The sequence below is a fragment of the Cololabis saira genome, chromosome 19, assembly GCF_033807715.1.
Source record: "Cololabis saira isolate AMF1-May2022 chromosome 19, fColSai1.1, whole genome shotgun sequence".
In the NCBI taxonomy this organism is placed as follows: Eukaryota; Metazoa; Chordata; class Actinopteri; order Beloniformes; family Belonidae; genus Cololabis; species Cololabis saira.
The window spans coordinates 15,294,437-15,314,848 of record NC_084605.1 but is presented as its reverse complement, the minus strand read 5'-3'; the positions used below and the strand labels follow the sequence as shown (position 1 = coordinate 15,314,848).

General features: G+C 41.7%; 2 protein-coding genes across 2 annotated transcripts; both read left to right on the top strand.

Moving 5' to 3' along the window:
- The first annotated feature begins 670 nt into the window (after positions 1-670).
- Positions 671-6,826, top strand: tmem106a (transmembrane protein 106A). Its single transcript, XM_061707798.1, has 8 exons — positions 671-751; positions 2,168-2,358; positions 2,498-2,561; positions 2,687-2,840; positions 4,941-5,081; positions 5,169-5,212; positions 5,294-5,347; positions 6,357-6,826. Exons 2-8 carry the CDS (start codon positions 2,193-2,195, stop codon positions 6,463-6,465), a joined length of 732 nt encoding a protein of 243 aa, XP_061563782.1. The 5' UTR covers positions 671-751; positions 2,168-2,192; the 3' UTR covers positions 6,466-6,826.
- A 5,274-nt stretch (positions 6,827-12,100) lies between these two features.
- On the top strand, positions 12,101-15,206 carry arl4d (ADP-ribosylation factor-like 4D). The gene is made up of 2 exons (XM_061708384.1): positions 12,101-12,195; positions 13,822-15,206. The coding sequence occupies exon 2, from the start codon at positions 13,948-13,950 to the stop codon at positions 14,551-14,553; it is 606 nt and encodes a 201-aa protein (XP_061564368.1). The 5' UTR covers positions 12,101-12,195; positions 13,822-13,947; the 3' UTR covers positions 14,554-15,206.
- The last annotated feature ends 5,206 nt before the right edge of the window (positions 15,207-20,412 follow it).

Here is a 20,412-nt window from a genome sequence, read left to right as displayed (position 1 = left end):
TTGCAGTGATCCATTTTACTTATCCGAAGGACAGAGTCATATTGATAAGTTCAGAAAACTGTTTTTTATTTTAGTGTTTTGATGTATTTGATGTAAGCCCAGTGGATATTTAAAACTTACAGAAGGCTGTATTTAACTGCTGCTATGTCATTCCTGCAGTGTTTCTGCAGGTGTTTTGGTCAGTGCTATTATTTGTAATATATTATATTATTTGTAATCAGCACAAATTATCTGTCCCCATATGATAAAATCCACCATCCCCCCTGATTTTTTTTTACAACTCGAGTACTGATTGTACCCCACAATGTCTTGTCTGTATGTATCTTGGTGAGCCAAAGATGAATTTCCACCCCGGAGGACAATAAAGATTTATTATTATTTCCCTCTGAGTTTGTGGTTGCCATCTGACGTCCGGCCGCTAGAGGGGAGTGTTGAGTCGCTGCTCGCAAAGGGACTATTACATTTGTTTCCTTCCTCATTTCGCTTTAATCTGAAATGAAATGAAGTTACGAAACCAAAATATCACCAGGCAGCTGCCATTGGGTGCAGAGCAGGTTTTGAATCTGATATGAATGCTCTTACGCAACATAATGAAACTGTAAAATGAGACTTGGTAACAGCAGCCCACGTGACGAGCGGCCGCAGCTGAACCGTCACCTAGTGGGAGAAGGAAGTGAGTGATCCTCCCCCGAACACAGGGCAGCTTCACTCCGCTCAGAGCCACAGCTTTAACTACAGCCCGGCTCTCAAGGTAAGTGAGCCGGGAATCAACCTCCATTTCTTCTCATGAGATCAATAATGACAGTTTTCGGTGCAAATCCCTGGACGTAGTTTCGGCCTCTCCAGAGAATCAGACACTTTCAATTTCTCTGAAAATGTTTCAGCTGTACTTTGAAAACAACATCATCAGCTTTAATTAGATTAAGTCTAAATAGAGTTAAACAGCTGATATAAAACATGTATCCTTGCAGTTGTGGTTTAGTTGCAGTGTATTTGGAGTACATATGTTCACTATAACAGTATCATGACAGATGAATAAATTATAATATAATATAATCATAATTTTCCTGGCTTGCTGGCCTGCCTGTCTGCTTGTCTGATGTCACCTGTCATGTTGCCTATTAGTTTTTTCTAGTTACACTGTTGCTTTTTGTGCATGGCTTTTTATTCTATGTTTAGTGCTTTTGTCTTGTTTGTTTTTGGCCTGTTAGTGTGTTACTGTGTCTTGTGTTATTAATGTTGATGTTGCTGCTTCATGTTGTTTCTGTTTTAGTTTGTAGCAATTGTCTGTTGTTGAGCTTATGTTAACCTGTGTGTGTATGTATTTTAGCTTAGTTTCTTACCTTTTAATCTTTATTCTGATATAGCCTTTTTATTCGGAAATGTTTTATTGATTGTATCTTAATAATTTTTCCTTTTAGGTTGACTATTTTTACACCAGTCCAGGGACAGCAGATGCAAAATAGCCTTTTTGGCTTTTTGACATTTGTTTAAATGTGTTATTAATGTGCATTGTCCCTGTTATCTAAACCTTTAAATAAATAAATAAATAAATAAATAAAATAAATCCACGAGAAAAACTGAAACATATCAGTTCATTTCCATGTTTTTTCCTAACTACATTGTTAAAGCACCGACTTGTGCAAATGCATGTGGACCTCAGACTTATTGATTCTGGTGCAGGAAGAAGTTGAGCTGCAGATGAGTCAGATTGTGACTAAATTGCTGCCGTGGACTTCAGATCTCACGATGTTGTGCAGCTCAGACTAAACAGAAGGGTTTTGCTGATCTCGATTACTGGATTCATTTCCAATCTAGTTTTTGGCTTCTGTGTATCTGCCTCTTGCTGAGTCACTGCGACCATCACGTGCTCGTATCAGCTGCAACTGCAGGTTGAAGTCAAACTTAAAGCTGCACGCACTGCTGTTTAGATCTGATGTGTAAGGAGGCAGTCAGATGATGAGCACGACCCCAGGAGCCGGGTTCCTTTCTGCAGGTCATCCCTGAATTTTACTGGAGTCGTATAGTAATAATCCAGGGCGTGTTTCCTGCATCCCTCCCACACACCCGTGCACACGTGGTGCGAGTCAGGAGCTTTTACGGCTTTTTAAAAAGCAAAACCAGGATGTGATGCAGCCCTTTCCACTGTCTTCTTTGACTTCTTCAGGTCCGGCTGTGTTCCAGCGGAGGCCATGGTTGTGCCAAGGCCCGGCAGCATTGACGGGGGGGAGCCGGAGCTCAGAGGGGCCCCAGAGTCGGCCAAGGCCCTCAAACACTTCCCCCCGTACGGCAGCATGAGCGGGGGGCCCTCGGGGGACACCTGCCCCACGTGCCGGGGCACCGGGCGCATCCCCAGAGGTGAGTCTGAAAATGTTTCTCATTTCACAACCCGCAGCAGAGGAAGCGACTCCCTTACAATAAACCCACGGATGTGCGTGTTTCCTGACTTTCACATCATTTTTATTGTAAAAACGTTCTCTCTGTTTTGTTCTGGCAGGCCAGGAAGCCCAGCTTGTTGCTGTAATACCGTGCAACGATGTGCGGCTGAAGCCCAGACGCACGTAAGGCACGCGCAAGCGCCCTCGCGGTTTTACATGATGCGAGCGCCAACAACAGTTATGTTCACGTGACATTGTAGTGTTGTTTTGCTCTCATCGGGGATGTGTTTGTATTTGTGTGCGTGCAGGAAGCTGTACGTGTGCGTGTCCATGGCCGGGTGCCTGCTGCTCTGCTGCCTCATCCTCTTCTTCTTCTTCCCGCGGAGCGTCACCCTCAAGCCGGTGTCGGTGCTGTCTGTGATGGTGTACTTCTCCCCCGGCACCGTCGACATGAAAGTCACGGTGAGTGTCGAAAAGACATTTACTATTGAGATGAAAAGTTTCTTTTTCCTTACTTAGCTATACAGAAAGGATGGTTTTCTTGGTTTCCTCCTCTTTTCCTGCAGTTAGTCGGGACTGTGTCTTTTACTCTCCTCGCCACATCGTACACTTCCAGACACAAACACAATTTTTTATTCGGAGTGACTATTTGCACCAGGGTACAAATAGCAAGCTCCCACCAGCTGAGCTATTCACACCCTGTTGACATATGAAAACAAATGTGTTGCCCATGCGTATGTGCAACACTGTAAAATTGGAACCATGTCAAACAATAGAGCCAGGCAAATGTCTGCTCTCACACTTTTGTATGAACAATTTTTGGTCTTATGTCATTGTAAGATATTTTGAAGAGATTAAATGAAGTTTATCAAAAGTGGTGTGAATACCTGTCAATCGCTGTTGAGTTGGATTTTTTTTTTATAAATAATTAAAAAAAATACATTCTAATAATACATGGGCATAGCATACATTGATATTGGTAGCAGGGTGTAAATAGCCTACGCATCAGTACTTGCACCCGGGTGTAAATAGCCTAAGCATTTTTTATTTTGCACTATTTCTAAAGGCTGCTTCACATCGGTGACATTTCATGACAGCCAACACTGAAACCGCTCCAAATACATAAATGTTCATGCTAATTTTATAACATGACAGGAAGATGTGCTGGTAACAGTCTATGACTAGTTCCACCCAGCCAAGCGCATGCAGTGACAAGAAGAAGTATGTTTACCTTTTGGATTTTACTGGTTTTCTGCACAAATTTGCTGAAGAAAGTGATCTGATCTTCATTTATGTCTTCATCATGTTTCTCAACAAACACAGTGGGTCAGTAGCACTTTCAGTTAACATTTGGCCAATCTAGCTCCAGTTCAAGGTGATCCTTTTATTTAAAATAAACCAAAAACACTAATAAATGAATAACATCTGTTACACAAAGTGAGACTATATTTTTGGAGAGGCACTGGGTAGAAACGAGGGTAAATATTAACAAAATTAACAAAAAAAAAACCCTGTAAATTATAATTTATTGTGTTTTTATTGATCTTCCCACTGGACTTTGGCAGTGCTCGGAGAGGAGCCAGTAAATCCTCAGAGTTTTATCTGGTTGAATCTGTTTGGCCGGCGCTGACTTTAAACACATGCTTTTGGCAGCTCTGATCCTAAATTAAATATTTACCTGCTGTACTCTACTGCCCTTATTTTTTAACAACTTGTGCTTTTTATTATTTGACCTCTTTTCTTATAATTTTATTTCATTTTATCTGTTATTTAAGCATACTCTTAAATTAAATACTTTTTAAAAAATGCGCAAAGTTATGGATAAGCCCTGAATGCAGGCATTGTGACGTAGAATTGTCAAATTGGTTTAATTCACCATACGAATTGTTACAGATTACTTTTGTAATACTGTATTTGACCTGGTCTTTGTACATTTTGACCGTATAGAAACGTAATTCTTGCCATTTTAAGAATGAGATGTACCTGCTGTAGGTACTCTACTGCCTTTACTTTTTAACAACTTGTGCTTTTTATTATTTTACCTCTTTTCTTATAATTTTATTTCATTTTATTTGTTATTTACTGTTTAATTGTGTAATGTTGATGTAAAGCACTTTGAATTACCTTGTGTTGAATTGTGCTACACAAATAAACTTGCCTTGCCTTGATCAAACCTGAACAAGTGCACACCGTTCCTCATCACAGAGGTGCTCCAGATCAGACGCGTTTGGTGTGACCGGCTCCCTGGAGGCAGCTTCTCTGTGGGGTGAAGGGCTTCTGAACGAGCTCTTTCTCTAAAACCTTTATGTAGTGGAGTTAGTTTGATGCTTGTTTGATGTTTGTCCTTGTTCTGCTGCTTCAAAAAAAACTTTATCGTCCAAACACCTCTGGAGCTACTGTGCAAATACCTCGTGTGCGTCCATATCTTTACTGCGACTGAGTCAGAATTGCGTTCATGTGACAGACTGTTACACGATGGCCAAAGTACCTTGAGACATTTTAATGATGGAAAAGTTGCCTTGACAAGCTCGGTTTTACTTTTTTTTTTCTCTTTCTTTTTAGAATCTCATCAACATCACCAACGAGAACTTTGTCCCGGTTCAGATCGCCGAGTTCAGCATGCAGGGTCTGGTCGCCCGCACGGTCATGGGTAAGACCAGGATAACCAACATGACCGCCCTTGAGCCCCGCTCGCAGAGATCGGTGAGTTTCTCCCCAGGATCAAACACGTTAATGATGTATTTTGTCGTGCAACACCTCTCTGACCTCAGCGTCTCCACTGTTGTGCAGTACACCATTCACCTGGACCTGTCGCTGAAGGACAGCGGCTTGGAGTAAGAGATTCACCTTAGTTTCTACATCTATCTTCATCAATGTGTGAATTCATCCAAATTCATTACGTTTATTCTCTTCAGGACCTACTGCAAGTCAACAACCATCAAGATTCACACGTTATTTCTGGAGCTGCAGTAAGTGTCGTCTTGAAATAGAAAATCATTAGAGGTGGTGTCATGTTGCCTCAAACCCACACGCATCTCATTTTTAAATAATCTTATCCCTCTAAGTCATGTCTTCAAATCGCAGATTTCCTCTTTAGATAAGAAATAGAGGATGTGATACAACAGTGCTGCCTCAACGCCACGTTTTGGCGCAGTTCTCCTTTGTATTACCTCAAAGAAGACATTTCTGCTTTTGAGCTGCTGCCTCTCACCTCAGGTATCTTTTCCTGCGCCAACCGCATGCTCAAGTACATGCAAATAGCATCTGGAGGGACGACAGGAACTAGTTTAGCAACCGCCGTGCAACAAGCAGCAGTAGTGATTCCTGAACTTGGTCTTGCAGGCAGCTTGAAGGAGATGAGAGTCGCGCAAAACGACCACAAAGTTTCTTGTTTCTAATATTTAAACTGAAACACGTGATTTTAAGCCACAAAAGAACAAATTGTCCAAGAATTGAAAGGCAGACTGCATTGACAGCAGAACATGACAGCATGAAGCAGCGGTTTACCTTCACAAGTTGTATTTGTGGACCTTTGTCTTCGTTGTTCACGTGGAGAGTTTGATCTTTGATTGATGAAGTCATGTGGGAGTCTTAATCTGGAAAAATGAAAGGGAAATGCTCTGTACTAAGAGGCTAGTAGACACTGTACTAAGTAGGCTTTTAAACATGACCTGAAAACTCACCTTTTTAAGAAAGCTTATAGCTAAATATATATTTGATATGCTCTGTTTTTAAATATATAAAAAAAAAATGTTCATGTTTTATTTTTCTGCTCTGTAGCACTTTGAGATTACTAAATAAAGTGCGTTATATATAAAATGTATTATTATTATTAAGTATATAAGCTTACATGAAGACTTACATCTTTGCAAATGCATCACATTCCTCACAGCCGTCTGATTCCTGTGAAAGTGTTCAGTGGTTTAGCTTTAAAACCAGTCCTGATGACATGGATCTTCTTTCCTTTTTTCTCCTCAGGATGACCATGAATATTTCCTACCTGTCTCACATCGAGCAGCTGTCTCTGGACACCTTCGAGTATATCGACTGTGGCACCAACTCAACCGTCCCACATCCTGTGAGATGATGGACGTGAAGATGGAGGCGGCGCCGAGCCGTCGTCCTTCTGAAAACGGATCTGAGCATGTGAATAATGAGTTCTGGTAGAATCCACGTCCCTCTGAGTCCGTTCTGGCCGACTGCGAGACGTCAATCAATCACTACAATGTTATCATGTGAGAATATTTACGCATCTCCAGCATAGACGGTGTTGGCACTTTGGACTTTTATTTGTAAATACATCTAATTGGCAAATAATTTTGTTATATATGTTTATGTATTTTTTTAAGGATTGAAATCTGATTTCTTTATTTTAATGTGTGTGTAAGAGTTGATCTCATATACATATGTCATTTGCACTTTATTAAATTGTGACCGTCCCGGTTCTACGTGTGGGACGTCTTTATTCACCCCCCACGACTCTGCACATGCAGCTTTTACAGATGTTGATGGCTGCTGTTTGACGTAGACCCTCCATCACCTGCAGGGCCGTCTGCGATTAACCGTGTTGATGAGCTTCTGAATCATAAGATTACTGACAAAGACACAATGTCACAGTCGAACCAGATCGTTTCATCGTTTATTCACAGACTTTAAACTGTGACAATTGCTGTGAATATCCTTGTTTCTGATAAAAATGGCCCCAATTGTTCAATTAGAGACGTGAAGAGGCTGTTTTATGAAAATCCCATTTTGCTTTGAATTACTTTTTAGCGCACCAATTGTCCTAAACAGAGTTAACATGTTTTTAATTATTGTAAGAAACAGCAAATTGCAGGAGCTAGGAGTGGACCACTTTAACTATTAATTTAAAGGAAAGTCAATGGCACATGCTATTGTGTAAATGTATGAATATCACACTTTATAAATTAGATTAAAAAAGAAAGGCGTTATCCTTCAGTTCGATTGATTTTACTTGTTTTAGCACAACATCATCCCAAGGCCGTACTCACTTTACAAAGTTAAATATATTTGAGTTGACTCCAAATTAAATTTCGATTCAGTTTAATTCATGTTTAATCCAGTTAATACCAATTCATGATCACCTGAGTCCATAACTCAACATTTAAACCTGTCAATTCACCAAAAACACCCTATGTACAGAATGTAAAAGATTGCATTGAATCCTCATCTGTGGTAATTCCTTATTCTGAGCAAGCACGAGGCTCGGTGGAGAAGAAATGACCTGCCAGAGCTGAAAACCTAAAAATCAGACTCAGGGAGCGCGATCAACTGCATGGACCGGATCTGAGATGAGGATGACAGAAAACAAAGACCCACAAACGAAGAGATTAGTCCAGGAAGACCTGCCTAGAAGACTCAAAAGAAAATAATGACAATAATAATTAAAGCTGCAAGCAGCGATGAACGGGCCCTCGCACTCATGGCCACCGCCCCCATTAGCATATCAGAAATAACACCACCCACGACTTCCTATGTCAAAACCATTCAGAAGTTATGGCAGAAAATAAGAACAATGAATTATCGACCAATCAGAAGAAGGGGCGGGGCTGATTTGCACCAATTATGGTCAAGGACTCAAAACCATGTCCGATAACACCACCCACGAGTCTTTATGTAAAACCATTCAAAAGTTATGGCAGAGAAAAGTTTTCTAGGGGGCGCTGTTGAGCCATTTTGCCACGCCCATTAATGCAAACCATGAAATATCAAATTTTTCGCCAGGCCTGGCCTGCGTGCAAAATTTGGTGACTTTTGGGGCACGTTTAGGGGGGTAAAAGAAAGAAAGAAGGAAAGAAAGAATTCCTACAGATACAATAGGGCCTTTGCACTGTAAGTGCTTGGGCCCTAATAAAACATTTTATTTGTTGGGGCCTTTCTACACCCAAGGTCACCTCACAGAAGAAAGAATGAAGTACAAAAGTAGTGAAAGGAATTGAATAAATATTTAAATACAAACATTTCTGAAGAAGACGGATAGCAGGGTGAGCGTGAATGGGCCAGTTTGAACATAAAATACCTGAAATACCAAAAGTCTGAATGTAAATGTTCCCCAGAACTATTAATGATGATAATAATGCTTTAATATGTCACATGAATTTAACTCTTGGAACTTTTTCAAGTGAGGATAGTTTCAGCTTTGACCTCTGGGATTGATATTCATTTGAATTATTCTCTTAATTAATTGATTTGGAGAAACTTGACAGTTTGTAGAACTACCCTGAAACACATCCTCACTTTTGACAGAGAACGAGCCAAGATTTCACAAAAATAAATCACTTGTGGATTTTTACCGAACTACACAAAGCACTTGCTTATTTGATGAATCACATTTTATGTGAAGAGGATAGAAAAATGATGTGACATTAAAGGTCGGAGGAATATAAATGGGTGTAAATAAGATACCTTACTTTGATCTTTAATGATTACAATTACTGTGTATGTATTCAATGTCACCTCTGAGGACAAATTATTGTTTCAAAACCTGTGGAACTGATGTGTATGTTTTCCCAAGAGTAAAGCCATCTTATCAATCCTGTTCTGGCCTTGTTATACAGGATTCCTGTCCACTTAGGCATCCATCTTATAATTTAATGCTTGTTTTTAAGTGTCTCAAACCAACTGCACCACTAAGTGAAGTTCTGACGCCCCACACGCTGAAGTCCCGAGGTCGACCAACCAGTTGCTCCTGGATGTCCCCTGATCCAGACTAAGACTCAGAGGTGACACAGCATTTTTAATTTATGTTTAGTCATTTGAGTTATTTATCTGACTCTTTTATTGCATCATGTTTCTTAGTTTAGTATTTAATATGACATTGTTTTATCTGTGCAATTTGTGCACCACTCTGGGCTGCTCTTGTTTTAAACCTAAATAAAAAAGCCTTTTCTGACGGTAATTTGAGAATCCGGCCAGTAGATGGCGCCAAAGCATCGCCACAGAATGACTAGATACAATCGCACATAAGTCCCTTTGAACGCAACCCTGACCATTTATTTTCAGCACGTTGTTACAACTCGTGAAATTGTAAATATTTAAATAATGACTATAATTACTTATAACTTAATTTTTCTAATTTTTTTTAATTTTTTTTTCTTTTTTTGTGTGTGAAAGTTTTCTCTTTATTTTTATTTTTTAACATGTGCTCAAAGTTTTTTCTGAAAGGTCAACTGTACATTTGGAAAAAAAGACTGTCCAGTCAATAGAGGATAACAAAATCTTCTCCCCAAAACAAATTAATATATTTTTTCCCTAAAATCCTTTGATCAACTTTAATTTTAACTTTTTTTTTTAATCTTTTTTTAATTGTTATAACTTTTTATATGCAGATATCTTGACATGACATCAGTGACATAAAATTAAGTTGTTTTCTATAGAGGGAATGCGCATGATGTCACAGATGCAACTTCACAGCGGGTTACGCCCACTGAGTGGCAGAAAGACTGAGTAGCAGAATCTAAAATGGGAAAGAGCTGTTGTGTGAACGACTGTACTCATAGATTTAGCAAGAAATCGGAGTTTTCGTTTTACATACTGCCGAAAAATAAGCTTAAAGGAGCTTGAGGCAGGATTGAGGCAGGATTTATGAAAAAAATGCGTATACGTTTTAAGTTTTCTAGTAATAATGTCAGATGAAGCCTTCCAAACCCAAAAGAATGAGCCCTCTAGCGTATCTCTCCATTGCTTTGAACAGGCTGTGTGCTGCAAAATGTGCTGCAATTCGGGGGCCGAATTTCCCGCGCTGTCCTCCGGATGTGACGTCACATGACGCTGCATGCACGTTCTCCCGTGCCAGCTTCACTGTTGGCTGCAGTACCCCCGATGGCCGTCGTGGCGAAGGGTGGCGCTAGAGAGTCTCATTTCTTAAAAGGAGCCTCATGCTCCTTTAAGAGAGACAAATGGGTCGCTGCAATTCGCAGAAACAACTGGATTCCAGGCACCAAACGTGGATTTGCGGTTCCAATTTTGTATCAGGTAATGTTGGATTTTTGGGTAGCTAACGTTAAACGGTCAAATCATAAAGTTCAGTGTCCTCATCACTTTAATTTCACCAACAAATCCTGCCTTGAAGTAGGACCAAGCGTCAAGACTTTTGTAAGCCTTCAAGCTTTGTTTCGTGTATTTCCCCGGCATAGAAATGAAGTACATATAATTACCAGGAAACTCGATTTGTGGCCAAATATTAATGTCCATGGACCACTGGTTCTTCGGGTAACTGTACGGGTCACTGTCAAGTCCAACTGCCTTTAATTTAAGCCCATAATCGGCTGTTATCCCGTGTTCTCCACTAGTTGCAGCCATTTTTGCCACTTAGTGCGAGTAAGTGGGAAAGTGACGTCCATGCATACCCTCTATATATTAAATTTTAAAGCGTAGATTAACAATAACCAAACTGTTTTAAATATACATTTAAATATACATTTCCTACATGAAAAGTAACTCATTGGATGTGATGTTTTTCAATAAATGTGGGCTGGTTGCAGTGGTGGACAGTAACGGAGTAAATTTACTTGAGTACTGTACTTAAGTACATATCCAGAGGATTTGTACTTTACTTGAGTATTAGATTTCTTTGGTACTTATTACTCTTACTTGAATACATTTCCAAGACAAATATTTTTACTTTTACTCGAGTAAATTTCTAGGAAGGCTGAAGTACTCGTTACTTTCAGATCTGCTCTTTTTTCTTCTTCCCTAAAATCCTATTGGACACAAGCTGTTTTTGTCAAAGGAGGAGACCTATCACAGTGCACGCTCTCCACTGGGATGTACGTAAAGTGGAAATACTTCAAGCCTCCTCAAAACGATACCGCCAAAGTAGCCTGCGTTTGTCAAGACAGAGCCGCAACAAGTCAAGACAGAGCCGCAACAACGGCTACGCCTGCGTCAGGAGAAGAAAGACAATCCGCTGAGTCGTCTGAGTCTGATAATGAGCCGGACTCGGAGCAGGGACTTTCACAAAATCCTTGGCCGTATCTTAACTCAATGTTTGAGTTCGACCGAGTAAAAAACGAGGGCACAGTTTTTTGTAAAGCAGTGGTCTTTGAGGGGGATCCAGACTTAGTTGGATGGTGCAGGTTCATTTGGTTTCAGTTCATGATTGTTAATAAACTCTGCATCATCTGCTGTCCTCTTATGATCCCATTCATTTGATTTGTTTTTGTTGTTTCTGCAGGTTTTATATAACATTGTGGTTCTAAAAGCAGCACATCAGTGCAGCTGGTTTCAAAGAGTTAATTCTCAGAAACAAGAGTTAAAAGATCCTTAAATTAATTTAGAAAAAATATAGTAATTTACTGATGTGGAAAATAAGAAATTTACTCTTACTCTTACTTAAAGTAAATTTAAAAGCATTTACTTTTGGATACTTAAGTACCTTTAGAGGCAAGTACTTTTCTACTCTTACTCGAGTAATATTTTGACTGAGCTACTTTTACTTGTAACGGAGTAAATTTTGACCAGTAGTATTTGTACTCTTACTCAAGTACTGGGGTCGAGTACTCTGTCCACCTCTGATTGTATGTGATGTTTTCCAATAAATGTGGGCTGATTGTTAGATTTGAGCCCCCCCTAGGGGTTTGTTGCTGCCAGGGTGCAGTACCCGGCTCGGCCTGCAGGTGTCGCGGCGCGGCCCTCCAGGTGCTCGTGACGTCACCGGGCGGCGGTGCCTCCGCAGGAGCGTCTCCTGATCCTCAGTCCGCCGCTGCAGGAGAGCCGGGCAGGAGCGCACCGTCGGGGCAGAACAGCAACCCTCAACTATGGCCGTGTTCATCGCATCTGGCTGAACATTTTCAAGGTATGGACATCTCTAAACCGGCGGAGAGAAAGCTCTCATTTAATGCCTCCTTTCCTCTGAAATGTTTTACTGTGCTTAGTTAATCTGTTAAAATAAATCGACACAGTCTTGAGACCTCAGACTATTTTCTATGTTCATAACAATGTCTAGTAGAAACTAAACTGCCGGCTTTCATGTGGGAGGTGAGGAGAACTAAAGTGGTTCAGTCCCAGGCGTTAGGTGCTATTTACAGTATATCAGCCCAGAAACATGACGGTGCGTTTTTACCTCTGCCTCTCAGCAACTGTTGGATTAAGCCATTAAAGATGACACTCCTGACAATCCAGGTGAAGCACAGATGTGATGAGGGCTGTGTGTGATGAGTATGTGGATGTGAACAGCTGGATCAGAGCTGCAGCAGACAGACAGGCAGCAGTGGAGCAGGATGAATCTTGCATGCTCTGCATTGAAATCAATCTGCCTCAGGAAAAGCCTTTCAGCTTTAACCGTCTTAAGAAGATTAGGCAGAGCAAATAAGGAACCGAGGCAGCCCTCAGACATCTAATTAGCAGTCGTTTGGCTTTGTAATGCTGCATTGAAAAAAGTCAAGACGGTTATTGTTTTGTATAAACTAATCTGAAGAGACTTTAAGGGGTTACGATTTGGATTAAACAGGCCGTGGAGAAGTAACTTGACAAATCTCGACATGAGCATCGATCTAATGAAACTACTTTACTGTGAAGCGCTTGGTGGCATTCCCAGCTATCTGTTGCCGGCAGGGGCGAAAATCCCGGGGGGGACAGGGGGGACAAGTCCCCCCCATTAGTAAAGCTGTCCCCCCCTAGAATAATTTGAGACAGAATTAATAATTTTGGAACAATGCAGTAGTATTTAGTAGTGATGCACCAGAATGAAAATTTGTGGCCGAAACCGAAATCGAAAATAATAATAAACAGTAAAATCTCATTACACTTAAAACAAGAGTCATCACCAGAAAAATAACTTGTTATTTGACCATTTTCACCTGTTTCAAGTAAATTTTCACTTGAAATAAGTAGAAAAATCTGCCAGTGGGACAAGATTTATCTTCTTATTACAAGCAAAAAAATCTTGTTCCACTGGCAGATTTTTCTACTTATTTTAAGTGAAAATCTACTTGAAACAGGTGAAAATTGTTGTTTTTTTCCAGTGATGAGTCTTGTTTTAAGTGTAATGAGATTTTTTTAAACTAAAAATGAGACATTTTAACTAGAAATAAGACAAATATTCTTGTTAAGATTTTGGGTTTTTGCAGTGTATTATGTCAGATGTGCTGTATTATTGCCACCTTCCACCTAATACCATTGTATTGTTCTAAGAAAGGTCTTCTGCCTGTTTGCGAGATAGAGTTGAAAATGTCAAAATGCTGTATTAAAGGAAGGCTAAAACTTTTATTCCTTGTCCCCCCCTGGATTTATTCTCTAAAATGTTACTGTTTATTGTCCCCCCCAACTATGAAATGGGATTTTCGCCCCTGGTTGCCGGTGAATTCCCCTCATTCCTCGGTCGTACCTGTGAAATAGCTGCCAGATTGCAAACAGGCATTCCTTAAGAGCCCATTGTCTTCTAATGAGATGTTAACAGCAGCTGTGTGTGTGTTTTGATAAGGTCTCCAGCATCGTCTGATCCCTGCGCTCCGGAGGACCGGTGGTGGCAAATGCCAGTCTTTTGAACAAGGATTAAACCGGGAATCTGTCACCTCGTCCCAGAAGGTGTGAACTGCTGGCCGGAATCATGGGGAACCAGCTGACTGATATCGCTCCCAACACGTCCTTCCTGCCCAGCTTCCAGTGTCTGCACGTGGTGGTGATCGGCCTGGACGCCGCCGGCAAGACGTCCCTGCTGTACAGGCTGAAGCTGAAGGAGTTCGTGAAGACCATCCCCACCAAGGGCTTCAACACGGAGAAGATCAAGGTGACGGTGGCGGGGTCCCGGGCCATCAACTTCCAGGTGTGGGACGTGGGCGGCCAGGAGAAGCTGCGGCCGCTCTGGAAGTCCTACACCCGGCGCACGGACGGGATCGTGTTCGTGGTGGACTCCACGGAGCTGGAGCGCATGGAGGAGGCCAAGGTGGAGCTGCACAAGATCACGCGCACCTCGGAGAACCAGGGCATCCCCGCGCTCATCCTGGCCAACAAGCAGGACATGGCCTCGGCGCTGTCCGTCAGCGAGGTGGAGAAGCTGCTCTCCGTGCACGAACTGGGCATGTACACGCTGTACCACGTGCAGAGCTGCAGCGCCGTGGACGGCCAGGGCCTGCAGGCGGGCCTGGAAAAACTCTACGAGATGATTCTCAAGAGGAAGAAGAAGGTGAAGCACAACCGGAACAGAAAGAGATGAACCCCAGGGACACGGAACAGTGTTGGGACACTTTCTTTTGGAACGGGGAGAGCAATTTGTGCCAACGAAAGGACGATTCTGCGCGGCCTTCGGGTCAGCAGATATGGATTGGCTCATAACACTAAAGCAGTATTGACATTCGTTGTTGCGCAGCTGCTCTCTGACAGCTTAATTTATAGAGTTAAAGGAAATCTTGATAGCAGTTAGACTTCACTAAGTGCTTTCCTACACTTGTTTAAAGAAGATTTCTAACAAGACATTAGGACGTGATAAACACACACATTTATATCCACGTGGCAGGTTTGGAAGAGGACAGCAGATTTAAAACTATCCTCGTATTTCCTCACCGACGTGCACAGATTCTGCCCCGCTCAACGGCTGTTTTCGCTCCTCCGTCTTCCCCGAAATATTTCATGTGTTTATGCCTGAGGGGACTTTATTTTATTTTTCCATTTTTTTGTAAAATGAAAGGAAAGCAGGAGCGCGAGAGCACCGGCCGTGTTTATGTTAATTGCCAATGAAGCACAGTCTTAGGAGCATTCCTGTCTTATAGGCACAGATATTACGTATCAGTCAGTATGATTACAGTGTTGATAAAAATGTACATTTTTGTAAATCTGCAGACTTAATAAATCTAAGTACTGTACAGAGAATGTATTTGCTATCTTTGTATCTTCAGGTCTTGTAGCCACATAGGTGGGTGGGTGAAGACGGATAAAAACCCTCCCAAGACATGCACCTTCTCAGCTCGTTGTTGTTATACCGGCCTCTGACTGTTTTGTCTTGTTTCACCACCGGTGCTCCCGTTATCGACCGTGCACGTCCCCCCTTGGCCCCCAAACACCAGAAACACGGAAAAAGCAAATGAAACCACGTATTCCGGCCTGGGACCAGAACAGACACCGATGAAGGCCATACAGGGGGAAGAAAAAACAAGCTGTTTTTTTGCCCCCTGAATCCTGATAAGGTCTCAGCGCTTTGTGTCTGAGCTTGTTTACTTTACTGACAACTGGAAAACAGAGCGATTACAGGAGGGAAAAAAACATGAAGATGATAATCCCAATTTCCTGAGTTGTGACCCTCATTCCTGTTTATGGCAGGATCAGCAAATGAGGCCGTCAGAGGAGGGAGTCCTCCCCGCTCCCCTCCCCCACACGAGACACGACAATCCGTTTAGTTTGATTCCCACCTTCTGTCGTCTGCCTACTGCTGACTCTGCATCGATTAGTGTAAAGTTGCTTCAGAGGGGATCCTCTCGTCGAGGGGACCAAAGAGGGACGATGTCCTATCCTGAGTGGATAGGTGGAGAAAATGTTTCACCTCTCGTCCAAGAAGCTGTGACTGGACCGGCCGCTGGATTTAAGTAGTTTAGCAGTGGCTGAAAAAGATTGTATGCAAGTCAAAAACCACATGGACGATGCATAAAAGTGCACATTTACAGGATGAAGCAATGCAAAGCCCATTTTCTCCGGACTGCTCACTCACAAATTACAGCTTAGGTCTGCGGTGGGAGGATTTGCTGCACTCTGTGGGAACAAAGGGGCCAGGCATAATGCAAAGTACATGTTTTTTATATTAAAATGGCTGAGTACAACTCTTATAAGTTTCTGAATAGGTAAACTGTCGTTCAGCGCAAGTTTAGAAAAAGTTGGAAATAAAAGAAATGAAATAAATGCAGCCGTTGCTACATTTACGTAGCCTTTTATTGCTTGAAGATGGTAGTAATCCACGATAGTTCATGCTTGAGTGAGACGGGAGTGTGTTTGCACAAAAATGGTAATGACTTTAGCACCTGGGACAAACAACCGTCAAAATAAATGTTTATTTTAGCCTCTGATAAGGCGCACAAACATCATTCCACTGAAGTGATGGCGTAGATAGGGTCTCTGCAGACAAACCAAACGATCTCTACTTTATAAGTGTACAGAAAATGCATAAAAAGGAGGGTTTGTAGACACAGAGCCTCTCACGATGTCTCCAGGTCGCTGCCAGGTCGTTATTAGCCCTCGACACGTTGACTTTTGAAAACTGAGCTGTTGTAAGAGACTCCTTCAGATGCGTCCATGTTGACACTTGCATATCTTTTTATATAAATATCTGAGTTCAGTGGAAGCAGAGGACTGCAACGCTCCTCCTCTTGCATCTGCTGACAGTTCTCTGGGAGACGTTGGCAGGTGGGTTGTGCAGACCAGGAGGAGATGCTTGCACAGACCTTTTTCTACACTTAAACAACTTAAAATCCCTTTGGTTTGTCTTTGTGGATCCTAACTACACCATCACTAAAGTGGGACGACATCAATTCAATTCAATTTTATTTATATAGCGTCTATTACAACAGAAGTAGTCTCTTGGATCTTTCCCCAGACCATGACCCGAGCAATTATTACGTAAACAATGGCAGGAAAAACTCCCCTAATGGGAGAAAAACCTGAAGCCAAACATCTTTGATTGTTGCCAGAAACTTAAAATAGACTTTTATTTTGACATGGAATTTAATGTTTGCTACCATTTAATAATTGCAATTTAGCGGAAAACGTACTTAAAACTGCTTCAGTTCACATCATTTGGTCCAAAATGAAAGTTTTCACTCCCTACAAATGAGAAATGTTTTAGATTTGACTAAATGTGACTTTTTTCCTCTGTTGTAACAACTTCAGCTGTTTGGGGACTTTGTCCAAACTTGTCCTGCAAGTATTCAGACGGTGAAGGGTGTTGGGCACTTAACCTCCGGTGGGGCCATTAACAACTTTACCATTTTGTCACAGTCCCGCCCGGCCGTCTTGTGGGTCGTTGGCATGTGTATGGGGGTTCTCTCGTGGTGAAACTCTCGGAAGAGAGATGGGAGACTGCTGGCTGGCAGGTGGAGCCGTAGACCACCACGCCCATGAAATGATGGTTTCTGCAGGTTAACGCTGCTTTTGCTTGAGACCACTTTCATTTACAAATGCACTTATCTTGCAAATATGCTTCCAAGTACTTTCAAAGATTTTTTTAAGACCAATTCACAAATTCATAACTATAATACCAGACAAGTTGAGGATCTCCATTCTTCATTCAGTCGTACCAATAGCAGTCAGTTCTCCATCAAAGACAGAGGTGCCTCACTCTGGAATTCTCATATACTTATCGCAAAATCTTCACTGTCTATTAATAGTTTTAAACAGAGATTGAAGACCAGCCTTATTGATCAAGCGTCTACAAGTGCTTCCACTTAATGTGGACTCACTTCTGCACGTGCACACCGAGAAATTGTCTGTTTATATCCATCTTTTTGGAACGCTGTTTTTTTGTTTTTTGTTTTTTGTTCTTGCTATTATTTCAATACAGTGTATTTTCTTGGTGAGAACTTTGAATAAGCCCATTTAGGGCTTCCTTTCTCACCTGCACATATTTTCATGCTTTTATGTTCATTTAAACTTTTGTACCGTTTTTTTATGTTGTGCAAATAAACAAATCAAATCAAATCCCCAGTTACTGAGCTGAGGAGCAGGAAATATATCATGGCATCTACAATGACAGTAAAAAAGAAGGCCTACCAGTCTCCTGCTGGCTAAATTATTAAAAAACACACTTTTCCTTACTAACAGACGAAAGAGGAGAAAGATGACCTTCAGTTTAATGTTAAACTCGCTGCGTTTGGTCAGGTGGATTTCATAACATTCCGTTTCTGATGTGTCATTGAATTCAGTAATAGACCTTCAATGATATTTCTCCTTAGATCTCTTGTGTTCCGACTGAAATTGAAATATCAAGCGAAGGTGCCAAGGTCTCCCACTGCTGACCTGGCGTACGCAGCATGTGCAGGTGTGCTGCGCCGTCTACTCTGACATGACGTGAAAACGACCTGTTAGCTTCTCTCATGCCTCCCGCTGCGCGTCCTCCAGCGCCGGATGTCACGTCGCACTTTTCGCACGCCTAAATGGAATGTGCGCGCAGACGCTTGGCGAGGCCCGCGCGAGCTCCCGCGCACATCTTGACTCCCCTGACCTCGCCGTCCCCATTATTCACAACGGTGAGCTCATTAGAAGTTTCAAGGGTGTCTTTTGCTGCATCATCTTGACACAGCAGCTGGTCTCCGAATAAATTTGCATGGTGATGTTGTGTTTTCACCAGCTGAGACATGTTGTGGGCATTCGGACGCATCAGTCAGCCAATGCAAAATACTCAGATATCCTACACTTCTGCCCGGAATAAAAAAAAGATGTGAGCGATACCAAGGAAAGGTGTTGCTGTGTCCTAAACAGCAGGGTATACTTGATTTATCCAGTGGGGGGGTGGGGGCCTGAGGGAGCTGCCTGGGCGGTATCTGCATTGAACCCATCCCGTGTTTTTGTCACATCCTTTGCAGACTTTCTGTTGGGGGAGGTTGGGGGAGAGTGTGACATGAAGCACTCAGGAGAGGGAAACCTTGGGGAGTGCACGTCAAGGATGAGGCCGCAGAGAGGAGTAACCATGGTTAAGCAGTTAAACAGATGCTGAGTTTGATGTTTAACAAAGGCAAGAGTACAGCAACAGATTGAAAAGGCTCCAGTTAGGATAATAAAATGATTGTCCCAAAGACGAAAAGATGGAGAGCAGCTCACCTCTCAGACAGTTTTCTCACCAATTTAAATTAAGGCTTCTCAACGTACGATCAGAATGAAACTAAGTAGTTTCATCATTAGTTTCATCATTGATAGTACATAGGAATAGTCTTTTTGAGAACCTGAAGAAATCCATGTGCACTTTGGGACAATAATGAAAATGTTCATCTTAGAAATCACTGCATTAAAAACAGATGCCATGTAAAATGACCACGTATTCATGCCCTCGGGGAGCAGCGTACAGAGCAGATCAGAGCAGATAGAAAATTATATGGAAAAGCTGTTTCATCTTCTGGGTCTGGGCGTCGTTAAGACGGGCAGATTCTGGAAAACTCTGACTCAAACTCTGGTCTGACGGGTCAAAATTAGAATTGTGGGCAGAAACAGAGAAAGAATTGATATTTTACGATAATAAAATGAATAAAAAACAACTTTTGGACCTTTTTTGCCTTTATTATGGAACATAATATAAGGGGAACCTGTTGAATGATAATTATAGCATATGTATATGCTTGATATGTATATATGGCATTGCTGTCGGTGGGAGGTCCAGCCATTGAACCTGCCGTTGTCGACCCACCCAACAATCACTTGGACTTTTGTCACGTATGTTTAGTCACTCTGCTCTCATGCGGTCACATTGTTTGACTGTTTGCAGACAGTGGTAATACTACTTATTATGGCGCTTTTCCACTAGTACCTACTCAGCCCGACTCGCCCGGTGTGTACCAGTGTTTTACATGACATGACATTTTACATTACAGATGTTTTTACTCAAAGCGACTTACTGTGGGGACAGGTAGAGGCGTGCATCATCGGCATAGCAGTGATATGAGAAGTCGTGTGAATGAATTATCTAACTCAGAGAGTGGGTGTATATGGCAAAGAGGACGGGGGCAAAGAAAAGTGTCCGCCAAATATAATGTGATGTGTAGAAAGTATGACAAAGAAGTTCCATTTTCTACCAAAACTGAGAATTTTGAGAGAATATGCTCACAAATGCAAAATTGTGTGTTTAAAAAAACAAAAACAAAAAAAAAACTGGTTGTTGCTTACTTTACTTACTACGTTGCTTGAAGGTAGCTGAAACAGCTAAAGAACATAGTACACTAAAAAAGACTACATTTGGATGCTTGCAGCAAATTAGAGCTGTTATTTCAATAAAATATTACAATAAACATGCTAGCATGGTTATGGGGATATACTGATCATAAATAATACCTCTCCTTGTACATAGTAATATACGCTGACATTTCCTTAATACCATTGACCAATA

Coding starts and splice junctions, on each gene's coding strand:
- tmem106a (XM_061707798.1), top strand. CDS start 2,193: ATGGTTGTGCCAAGGCCCGGCAGCATTGACGGGGGGGAGCCGGAGCTC. Junction 5,082..5,168: donor AGCCCCGCTCGCAGAGATCG/GTGAGTTTCTCC, acceptor ACTGTTGTGCAG/TACACCATTCACCTGGACCT. Junction 5,213..5,293: donor CTGAAGGACAGCGGCTTGGA/GTAAGAGATTCA, acceptor TATTCTCTTCAG/GACCTACTGCAAGTCAACAA.
- arl4d (XM_061708384.1), top strand. CDS start 13,948: ATGGGGAACCAGCTGACTGATATCGCTCCCAACACGTCCTTCCTGCCC.